The sequence below is a fragment of the Dufourea novaeangliae genome, unplaced genomic scaffold (genome assembly GCF_001272555.1).
Source record: "Dufourea novaeangliae isolate 0120121106 unplaced genomic scaffold, ASM127255v1 scaffold96, whole genome shotgun sequence".
In the NCBI taxonomy this organism is placed as follows: Eukaryota; Metazoa; Arthropoda; class Insecta; order Hymenoptera; family Halictidae; genus Dufourea; species Dufourea novaeangliae.
The window spans coordinates 966,020-978,051 of NW_015373974.1; the positions used below are offsets into that span (position 1 = coordinate 966,020).

Genomic DNA, 12,032 nt, shown 5'->3' on the forward strand with positions numbered 1-12,032 from the left:
ACCTCTTTTCTTTTTCCTCTTTTTTTTCATTTTAAACCATTTTTTCTTTAAACTGGAGCGAGCTTTTTCTTAATACGCGTACACTGTACGGAAATTGAAATAATATATAATACATACATACATATATATATATGTATATATAATATAGCATCGTTTAAATTACACCTTCGATTATTCTTTTAATTGGTATATATATAAAAAAAAAAAAAACACTTGACAAACAAAAACGGAACAACTTAGTCTTTTTTCGTGGAGCTGTGCCATCGGGTGGGGGGAAGGGACACGGGGCAAGATGACTCTATTCTTATATAATACATATATATTACATATGTATGTATATAGGGGAGTTAAGAATATAAGGTGTGTTTCGATTTGCAGCGTGCCTTCGGCAGCACACAACCCGAGACCCACTTTCTCTCTATCTCTTTCTCTGTGGATGATCCAACATCTCATGGGTTTCTCTCTTTCTCTCACTGACAGTGTTTCTCGTGGAACACGAACGAAGAGTTTGAAGACTAGGATTAAAATGTTTCTTTTTTTGTTGTTTAGGCTGCAAAGACAAGGCCGTGCGCTTTGATTAAAAATGGAAAAACCTTGAGGGAGGATGATCTTCACCACTGTGTAAAAAATGTTCCCCACACGAACTACGGGTGTTCAGCCAGCGTTCTTTTTTCGCCCGTTCGCGCGCCTCATTATTATTAAGTGATGGTCATCGGTTGTTTGTGACGTTTTGCGTTTGGAAATTGTTGGTGCGTGTCGCGGCCACACAGCTCCTGGAATACAGTCTGCGTTCGTGTCGATTCGCGACACAATTTATTTACAATTCGTCGTGTTCCTGTTGACAGAAAAACAAGAAACGATTGAAGAAAAGGTTCCTAACCTTCATTCTGACATGAGAAATTCGAACCAGTGTTGTTAAAATCAGCCTCGAGTCGCTTGAATTGTATAAACGTGCATAATACTAAATATTGTGTAACATATTATCATATGATTTTAACAGGCAATCACTGGGGCTGAAGACAAAATCAGCAGAACACGTAGTAAACGTGTTAAACGTAAAAGCCTCGAGTTTGATATGATATTAGCCTTAAAGACTAAGTTTTTTAAGCTTTATAGTATTAAAGACTCGAGCTTTATACATCACGAATTCAAACATTGTATTTTCCCGTTCAGCCTGAATCCAAATTTAGCTTGATCATCTTTTCGATGATCCCTCGAGCATTCACTGCCGTGTTACTTACTTCAGTATCTGGGACACTGTTCTCCTCCTCATCTGCATCTTCATCCTCGTCATCGTCTTTGTTATCTTCATTCTCTTTGCTCTCCTTTTCTCTCTGCTTCCTCTCCTCCTCATCCAGAGCCTCCTTCATCTTCTTCTCGCCCTCCTGAAAGCAAAAAAACCCGTCTGGTTTGCCCATTCTTCCTCGTTTCAAGCAAAACGGTACAGTCACAACATCAGCAACGAGGAATTCCAGCTTTTTTATCGCTCATTAAAAGTCGGCTACGCTTTTTTGACATCACATTCGCCACGTTTTAACGTTCGAATACCAGTGGGGGGTGGGGTACTTTGATTATGTACTCACAGGAGTGGGCTTCCAGACTTCTTCACCGAATTCACGAGCCGCCTCTGGGTCGTCTGTGATCAGAACGTTGTCGAAGATCGTGCCAGATTTCACCTGCCAGAGATCGAAACCGATCGCGCAGATCTCGTCCCTCTTGTACAGTTCTGGGTCGGCGGTGTACTCGGGGTTGTCTATTTCTGGGTGAATCCACGGCCCTTTGTAGTTCGGGTTGTCGATTTGCTTGGGTTTCCATTCGCCCTGGAAGAGAAAACAATCATGGTTAATGAAAAGAAAAGAAAAGAAAAAAAATGCTTGTGATCGTTGGACTCTGCAAGACAAATACCTTGTACTCGGGGTTGTCGATCATAGGAGCTTCCCATTCTCCGTCCATCTCGTCGTCCCAGTCTTCTGGCTTGGAAGCCTCAGGGTCAGGAATGTGCTCTGGCTTGTCCCAGTCCTCTGGTTTCTGGTCATCAGGATCGGGAATGGTGGGCTTGTCGTCCCAGTCGTCAGGCTTAGTCTGAGATGGGTCCTTGATCTTCTTTGGAGGGAGGAAATCCCAGTCTGCTTCCAGCGCACCGGACTCGACCTCTTCATTGTCAATAAGTACCTGAAAGGAAGACAATCATCTCATCAAAATACTGCAGCAATTAATAATTAGTGTAATAATTCTTTAAATATTTAGTATAATTATTGTTAAGAGCTGTCGTTCTTTGCTTATTGCGTAGAGAAGCAAATCATAACTCGTATACAATTAATAAGCAAGATAATCCTTGATCTTCGAGATCCTCTAGCACCCATTCTCCACAATGGAATCAAAAAGAACGTGTGACTCTAGGCTCGATCTACGTGTACTTAAATAATTTTTTTATCTGCTCACCTTGTATGTGTTATCAGGGTTGACGATCAGAGTGTACAGGTGAGTGTAAATGTCATCCTTGCAACGGATGTCTTTGTTGATTAACAAGTTCTTGCCCTTGTAGCTGAAGATGACGTGAACCTTCTTTGTTCCGGGTCCGCAAATATCGGGTCCTGTGGAAGAACGTTCGAGCAACAAAATTAAACAGTGTTGTGCGTTTGTTGGACTCGTGCCAGACAAACATGAGGCTGCACAATCTGTGCATAAAAGTAGACAGTGTGTCCAATTCGAGAAAGTTTCTTATAAGAAAAGCAATTCATCGTTTTTCCTGGCTAGGAAATAAAATGACTAAAATGTAGAGGATTGTCTCGTCACAGGTGCCTGAACTATGTATAAGAAACCATATTCAGGGCATATGCTAGACTTTGCTCTCCGAGTACCATCAGCACCAATACATCACTGGATGTGATCAGTGACTCTTGGCTCGGGTGTATCGTAAAGTATTGAATAATTCTTACCGAACATAATTTGGTATGGACTTTCTCCATGCATGTCCTTCTGTTCCAACGAACAGTCGAATACTTTAACGTATCCACCACCGCAGTCAATGTTCTGTTCATGTTTCACAGAGAACTGAACAACAAGTGGCTTGTCCTTGTTGCTGAAGGGTTTGAACTTTGTGCTCAAGGCATAGAATCTTGCATCCTGAGAAGTCTGGATACCTATAAACAATATTTAACAGAAAGTATTCTGTTATAAAACAAGATTCACAAATAATTTGAAAACCTGTGAAAAAACTAGCACCTATATGTACCTTTGTCATTTTCCGGATCATTCCAGAACTTCCCATGGCTAAGTACAAATTTGCCGAACTCTTTTCCAGGGTGCTCGGAGTACACCCAATTCTTTTCCCACGAATCTGAAAAAAGTACCATAATAATTAATTTAAAAACAAAACAAGAAACGGGAATACTCAATTTCTATGTCGTGTGGGTGACTCAGGAGGAATATATTGATAAATACACAAATTCCACCTAGTCACCGAGATCAATAAAAGGACCCAGAAATGGTTCATCATCCTCAAATTTTTAAATACGTTTTTTATCCAGGGATAAAATTACGGAGGGAATGGAGGGGAGGGGAGGGGAGGGGGAACAAGGAAAATATAATTTTCCAAAAAACAATACCATCCCAACAAAATTGTTTCCAGAGCCACGAGGTCGAAAACTCCGAAACGTACACGGTCTGCAACGCGCGGATCAACCGATCGATCGCACGTCATGTCGGCGGAGTGCACAACCGTACGCTTATATGCCACGAGACATCTTTTCAGTGGCCACGTCCGTGGGAATTCTCGATACGTCCCCCACTGACGCCGCGCATATGGGACCGTAAACAAATCCCACGTACAGAATCACGATTCCACGGATTCCAGCGAAGACGATCGAAGAGAGCAAGGGCGTGTGTACGTGTGTGTGTGGTTACCAAGGAGAAATATACAGAGCGTGGGCAATCCGCCTTGATTCATCGAAATCTAGCATTGACGAGGAAGAGCCGGCCGAACCGGTGATTTTCACAGAGAAAATGGATGACGTGGGTGTGGTTCGCGACGAGAAAATCGTCCCAAAAAAGAGATCTCTGTTGAATATACTATATCCCCTTTGGGCTCGTGTGGATGGGGACAGAATATTCGATGGAAGTCGGACGACGATCGAGGTGGAAAACGTGGGAGAGGTCGGGAAAGAATTTTTCGAGGTCAGATTTTCGGTACGTACCGTCCAGGAACTTTTCCTCGAAGTAGACTTCACCGTACACCAGCGTGACCGCCACCAGAAGAAGAAACGCACAGAACGACTGCATTTTCTTTTAGACGCCGGGGGGGACAACGAGAGTCCGCGTACGACGATGTGATCCTCGCTGCGCAACGAACTGGCCGATAATGCCTGAAACGGAGACGTGGTTGGCGAGTTAGCAGCCGCCGGGGCAGACAGATGGAGGGCGACGATTGGCGGACGGCTACCGGCCAATAGGAGCCGACCACGCTCGACCAACCAGACGGCGCGCCGTGGCAGCCACGGACATGCCGCGGCGCACATAACCTCACGTCACCGATTACACTTCGTTTATCTATTGTCGATATGGTAGGTGATACGCGCAACGGGTACACGATGGCGGGATACTATTGGTCGATAGCCCTGATCGACGTTGTTGCAGCGATATTCGAATAGATATATCAGTTGATTTAATTTAATTAATTCAATGCATTCGTAACCGAATATACATTTTTTCTGGTGTTTTTGAATTGGTTATGCAAGATGGGAGAAATTATTTTCGTCGAAGAAGTAGAATAAATTAGGGTTTTTTTTTATAGGTATATATACAGGATGGACTACAAAATGTGATCAGCTTAGGTTATTCTATTATTAGCTGTTCGATTGTACATTTCTTTGACTAATGACAATCCTTTTTTCCAGAGTTTTTTTTTTGAAGAAACAAAATTATTTGTTATGATGCTTGCCGAATTCGTTTTAGTATCTACTGAAAGAGGGGTGGATGAATTTACTTCTGGATCTGGTTAATTATTTGTTAAATTTTTTAATTTAATTTTTTTTTCAATCCAAAATCAAATCTCATTCAGCTCTGATGAAATACATTCGGAAATGGGTGCAGAAAGATCGTAAGAGTAATACAATCATTGTTAAATTATGTACAAAATTAAATAAAGAAAATAGAAACCACGTGTCTGGTTTTACTTTACAATGCCATTTATTTTAAAATACTACACCTGCTCGTATTTCTCGTGTCTCAGTTTCAACGTTTATGTATAACAGATAAACAAATGCGTTTTTCATCTTTTTTTTCATTAATGCAACAGTTTATCACAGGCGTCCTTTCACGGACACTTGTGTAATCACCACGCACACTAATCGCTAGATAACAGCATTAATTACCATACTAATTCTATACGAGCAACTAAGTATTAAAATTTCACAAGGGTAATCGTACCAATGAATGAATACTTAAGAGATTTTGTAACTACTACACTCGAATTTTAAATAATGATACTAATAAGTATTGGGCACATGAAAAATACATTTTTCATAACGTGCAGATTTCAATATGAAAAATCGGAAAAATGTAAATAATTAAATTAAAAAGAAAAAATACAGGTTTCATCAGTGAATGAACATTAACCACTAAATAAACAATTCTGATCAATTGGCGCGAAAATTGTTTGAACATGGAACAAGGAATTGAATAAAATCAATATTTAATTATTTCTTTATTTTCATAATAGAATATACTGGGTTTTAGATATAATGTTAATTCATTGGTACGTGTTTATTTATTGGAGCATGGACCGTAAAAACCCTGTCATCTTTTTTTATCAAAAAAGTGAAATACCGCTGAGTTCACGTCATGCAACAAACAAAATCACCTTCTCTGAACAAACACGAAGATAATTATGTACACTTTTCGTTCAAACAAGGTAGCAACCGAACCCACATTCCTAGTTTATCTATTCCCTTAAAAAAAAAAAAAAGAAACCGGTGCAACGAGAATCTAGTCGACCGATGATGAAATCGCTTATCAGTCTCTACCACGTTCAAACGAGCTCCATCCGCGGCGACGTGTCTGTTGTCAAATCGTATAATTGTGTGTACGAATGTGTCTCCCATGGCAACGGCTTCCAACAACCGCGCGTTCCGGTCGAACCTGAATGAAAATCCACAAGTGAAGCCAGTGAAGCTGTCGCGCAGCCAGAGGAGTCCTCCCCTCTGGAGAGAGGTAGCCGAGCAAAGGGACACAAAAAAAAAGAAAAAAAATAGAAAAAAAAGCAGTGCAAAGAAGAGGAAAAATGTTGCACTCAAAGGCGACCGCCGCACTGATGAGGCTCAAGGAGATGGACAGGAAGTACAATATTAAACGTAACGAGGACAAACGGGGCCGAGGCTACGTCAGCAGCGAGACGTCCCTCGAAGGTACGCCCAGGGATCGTTGGGACGACCCCAGAAGTTCCAGTGACGATAAACCTGAAGTTGTTCCAACTTTCGATGACGCTGAAAGTGATGGCAGGTCTAAGGTAGTTACGAGACAGAGGTGTTTATGGTTGATAAGCTTCTGTCCTAAGTGTTTTTTAATGTCACCGATTTCGTGACCTTTTACTAAGGAGCAACCAATTAGATGTAACTTCATCGTATTTCTTGAAATCTCTGGGCAGTATATGAAAGTATACAGTAAATCATCGATGAGTGCTCGAGGTAATTGGGAGTGTCCAGACGTCATCATCACCACTGGGCGCTGGACTGACTCCATAGGGGACTCCCCAGTGGTGGGGATAACGTTTGACATTTACGAGGAGCCTTCGAACAATCATCGAGTATTTATTGTATATTGGAGCACCAAAATCTTTTAAGTGCTTAAAAATGAAAAGAGAGGAATTCTTCCAGGTGTCTACTAAATCCAAGATCCACATAACGGTCCCAAGCCTCTGCACAAAAGATGATAATCCTTCGATTTCCAAGAGTAGCTCCAAGAAGAAGTCCACACAAGAATCTCCTAAAAATAGTCTCAAGTCCCTAGAGGAGGACACAGATGTCTCTGTACACGAAGGGAGTGTCTCAATCAGCAAGGAGTCCTCCAGAGTGTCTTCCTTGAACAGGACCACTACCAAATTCAAGACCAGGAATGAAATGAACACAGCAGGATCTGTGATACGTAAGATCACCGCTAAATCTTCAGAAGACACAATTCTCTCCGAAGCTTCAGCAGCTTCTGAAATCATTTCTGAGATGATCAAGTCAGCAGAAGAATCTTTGACCGTGAAGAGTGATGGAAAAGTAAATGTGCTGAAGGAGAGGATCAGTGTCCACGAGCCAGAGGCTGATGGGGATGAGGGGACGATAGACGAAGTGATCAGGATAAGTGCGGAGGGGAGCGAAATCGTCTCTGAAATAGTGAACAGAAGTAGAGGTGTCCCCAATGCTTCCTCCAGAGAGGAGCAAAGGGTCCAGTACGAAAGTGACACCTTCGAGGAGGCATCCATATCCACAGCTTCCTCCAGTTTCACAGAGCAACGGTCGAAGAAGACGTTCCAAGAGGAGATACGTGAGGACACTGTCAGGTCTGGGGTGAAGCAGATTATGATCACTCCTCACAAACAAATCAGGTGTAGTCAGAAAATCACAGTTGACGAAAGGTATGTATTTTGATATTTTTGGTTGACAAAAAAATACTAACAATGGGTCAAAAGTGACCTTGGACTGACTTGGACTTGGGATATACCATTCGATAGCTTGTCAAGAGAAAATAATGCCTAGTTTCAACCCTTTATCTCGACCAGAAGGGTAGTAATAGGGAAAATTCAGATTCTCAGTTTTCCTCTATTTTTTATGTTTAGTGACTTGGAAAAATTCTGTAAAAAATCTGAGTTAGTATTCACCGGGGCACGTGTTTGTGAAGAATCAGAAACGTTAAAAAATCCAGAAAAAAAATTTGTTCTCATTGAAATTTTAAAGACACCACATTTATCTTTTCACAGTAGCGATATATTATCATGAATAATGTTCTAAATTTTTGGCAGAGTGCATCGTAGTTGGAAAAATCGAAAACCGATTTTTCATGAAAAAGTAATCTATAAGTAGTAAGTTGGAAATTGAAAAAAATATATAATAAATGTATTTAAAAAAAAAATGGACTCTAAGGGTATTTTTGACCACCTTACACTGTTGTACCCTTAAATAATTTTCTTCGATCAAGCATCCCAGACGATTCGTCGAGGGACAAGAAGATCGTAGAGCTGGTTCCACCGAAGATAGTGCAGAGCACAAGCGAGTGCGATATCGGCTTGGACGAGGAGCTATCGAATTACGTGAAGACGACTGAGAACGTCGATGAACTGGCGCCGATCAGCCTGTTAAAGTTATCAAAGCAAACAACGCCAGTGAAGAAACAGAGGCGGAACAAGAGGCACCGGAAGTCCAACGAAAATACTGAGGGTTCCCAAGAGAGGACAGAATCCTCTGAGACGTCTGATCACGAGCGATTAACGAGGAACAAGGAAAACAAAAATGAGGACCATCGACCCAGTGAAAATATCTTTACTACGTGAGACAAGCATCTTAAGGGGTTACATACTTTTAACTTCTTTTGTTACTGAAAAAATGAAAAAATGCTCGAATCAAAAATTCGTTTCATTAAGTACTAGATTTTAGTTTTAAAAATATTACCACAAAGTTTGATCCAAATTGTAGAACAAGCCAGACGATAATCGAAAGGAGTCTGTATATTGAATTTTTAATAGACAATACTTCTGTACATATAGAAACAATTTTTTAATTTTCCCTCTTATTTAACAGCTCAAAGGTATGTAATCCCTTAGGAATAAATGGTTAACCTTCAACGTTTCTCCAAGTAGTTACCTATTTAATAATTTTAGGAGAACCGTGGACCAGAGGAAAGAAGCTGAAGGCCTGAAAGAAAGTGATGAAAATCCATTAGAAGAGATAGAAAATGGGATCGAGGACACAGAGGCACAAAACCAGGCAGAAAACGAAGAAGCAGAGAGCATACCCAGCGAGAAGCTGCTGAGGGAGACTCCTAAAACGTCAGACGTCACCTGGAGACTGAGGAAATTGAACAGGGACGCGATAGACGCTATTGCTGGGCGATATAGGATCCGCAGGCCAAAGGAGACTCAGAACAAATCGAAATCCAAACAGTGCAGGAAATGCGGGACTGTAGTGAAGCTTCCGTCCGCTGAGTATGAAGCATCTGACAGGGATGATAGTAGAACTGGGTCCTACGAAAATGTTAGTACTTTTGCAAATGATACTCCTAAATTAACTGCATCTAATTCTGCCAGACTTAATTGTTCTTTTATTTGTCACGACACAAAAAAATGTTTTGGGAGAAAGTTAGTGTATTATAGGGGAAAAATTAGGCTATGAGATTGAAGCTCATCTCAAAGTCATATTTTCTGAGATTTCTCTAATGGTAACGTTTTCTTAAATCGAACGCCCTATTTCTTTGTTTGCCATTACAGAGGGAAAGTCAAAACATATCCAAGAATGTATCACAGTATGACCTTGAAAGGTCCTTGAAAAATCGCTTTTCCAATTACTCGAAATTATAAATAGATCCTTATTTCGCAAAAATTTCGGATCGAGGTTGCGATTTTTAAGATTTAAACCCCTTTGGTCCCGTAATTTTAATATTATTCCTAGATTAACCGATGATTATTTGTATGTCTCTGAGTATATTACCACTTATTCCAGCTTGGGGACACCAATCAGGATCATAGGAAGAAGAGGAACAAGCCGAAGAGGTCCTCCAAATCGTCGAAAGCGAGGAAGTCGTCGAATCGTTCGAAAATCGAGGAGAAGCAATCGCGATTCGACTGTAGACAGGCTCACAGGATCAGGAAGCAAGCTGCGGCGCTCAGACTGCAACAGGAAAGGGAGGACATCAGAAATTATTTATTGGAGATGGAACATACCCGATTGGAATACGGGATCGGTGACTTGGCTACCAACTCCAAGCTTGCTCCTTTCAAACCACTCGAGTTCCCGAAGATTGCGGCCTTCGTTAAATTAGGTAGGGTGGATGCACCAGTAAATGAACACTGCACATAGAAACAAATAAACGAAGTTATTAAAATAAGTAAATGATTAAATATCGATTCTTTTCAAGTCATTGTTTCATATTTAAAAAATTTTCGCGCTATCAGTTAGAAGAAATGTTCATTTATTTAATATTGTGAAATCTGTATTTTTTAATTCAATTAATAACAATTTCTCCAATTTTTTAAAATTGAAATCCACACGTTATAAAAATGTATGTATATACTAAAAAATCTATTTTTTATTGATATTATTATCATTTAAAAACTCGACGGTAATAGTTACAAAACCTTTTTAATCTACACCTGCTTATACCTTGTTTTTGTCTGTCCTATGGACCATGGTTGAATGCTTTTTTTAGTTGATTTTGTTCTTTATTTAGACTCGACGAATGTGAATTTGAAACCGAACGACGAGGTTGCCACGATTCAGGAGAGGATTGTGTCAATAAGGCAGTGGCTGAAGGACCAGTACGTTCTTTATAGGGATTACAGCAGTCTGGCGCAAACGATGAATGTTAAATACATTCCTGCCAGTCTTGAGGACGCTAAAAGGGTATGGTCTCTAACTTCTGCTAAAATAACAATAACTCATAGACTGTTCCATCACTTACGGAATGAAAACTAACTTTCCTCTATTTCAAAATCAATAAGAACTACTAACTCGTTACCTATTTGTTGTATATAGAAAAACAGTTTAATAACGAATTATATAGCATTTTACAATTGGTTTAATTTAATTTTTGTTGAGATACCGATTTGAGCTGAGTTTTTTCGAGGTCAATGCATCATTTTTTAATACCATCATGCTATAGGTCGCTGAATTTGTCCTTCTACGGACAATAACGTGGTATTAAAAAAAAGATGCATTGACCTTGAAAAAACTGAAGGTCACCTCGATATCTAAACGAAAGTAAGATACGAAAAAATCAAATTGTATCCATCCAACCCGTCCCTTAAAATGCTTCATAATTCATTAAAAGGTTTTCTAATACAATCAATAGATGACTAAATATTTTAGATAGTAGTTCTTATTGACTTACTCTGCATGTTCTACCATGATAAAAATAGAACCTTGTTAATCGCATTAATCTTTACATTGCAATCAGTTTACCATAAGTTTAATGGTTTACATAACAACCTTTTTTGGTCATATAATTGCATACAATGGGCCAGCCAGAAATAGACGAAAGGGAGTAGCACAGGCCGTAGAAAGTACAAAGAAGTACCTGGCAACTTGGAAGACAATGAAAACCACGGATATGGGCTAGCAGGGGGGGGGGGGGGGGCATAACGAGATAATCCTGTACGGTTTCAGACGATCCGGCAGCTACAGAAAGCGACGATTAAAGCCAGGTGACCGAACACCACCTCGACACGCCATGCACTGAAACGCGCAAGGGGAACCGGGCACGTGCAACGCGACTCCTTCGCGTAACGAAGTGAACCGGTGTCACCTGGAAAGTGATGTGTACTTCCACAACGTGATTCTAACTCGATTGTGTTCGTATTCGTTGTTTTCATATTTTGTATCGTATCGAGTCCTCGAAGTAGCTCAGACTACACTGAACAATTTTCTCATATGTCACGTGTCTGTATAGTTGAAAAGTAAAAAGTGAATTAAATAGTAAAAGTGAATTAAACAGTAAAAGTGATTAAACAACCTTTTATATACAAAGTCCTTCACCGATGACGAGTCTACTTGGAACCATAGTATTTATAGCCATCTATAGTCCATCTATAATAATCTGTAGTCATTTATAATCATCTACAATCATCCATAGTCATCTACAATCATCCATAATCGTCCATCATTGTCATTATACAATCATCCATAATCGTCATCTATCTAGAGTTACCTAGAGTAATTTGTAATGATCTACAACCATTTATAGTCCTCTACAGATATCTATAGCCATCTAACGCCATCTATAATCATCCATAGTCATCCACAGTTATCCATCATCGTCCATGGTCGTACATAATCATC

At 40.1% G+C, this 12,032-nt stretch overlaps 2 protein-coding genes across 2 annotated transcripts; one reads left to right on the top strand and one right to left on the bottom strand.

Moving 5' to 3' along the window:
* LOC107187072 (calreticulin) lies at positions 1-4,346 on the bottom strand. The gene is made up of 8 exons (XM_015575071.1): positions 4,197-4,346; positions 3,236-3,340; positions 2,940-3,143; positions 2,443-2,594; positions 1,906-2,172; positions 1,584-1,820; positions 1,242-1,385; positions 1-835 (listed from the first exon to the last, which is right to left on the bottom strand). Exons 1-8 carry the CDS (start codon positions 4,279-4,281, stop codon positions 818-820), a joined length of 1,212 nt encoding a protein of 403 aa, XP_015430557.1. The 5' UTR covers positions 4,282-4,346; the 3' UTR covers positions 1-817.
* A 1,837-nt stretch (positions 4,347-6,183) lies between these two features.
* Positions 6,184-11,402, top strand: LOC107186953. Its single transcript, XM_015574925.1, has 7 exons — positions 6,184-6,505; positions 6,873-7,621; positions 8,203-8,529; positions 8,861-9,233; positions 9,699-10,017; positions 10,426-10,598; positions 11,361-11,402. Exons 1-7 carry the CDS (start codon positions 6,281-6,283, stop codon positions 11,400-11,402), a joined length of 2,208 nt encoding a protein of 735 aa, XP_015430411.1. The 5' UTR covers positions 6,184-6,280.
* Positions 11,403-12,032: the final 630 nt, after the last annotated feature.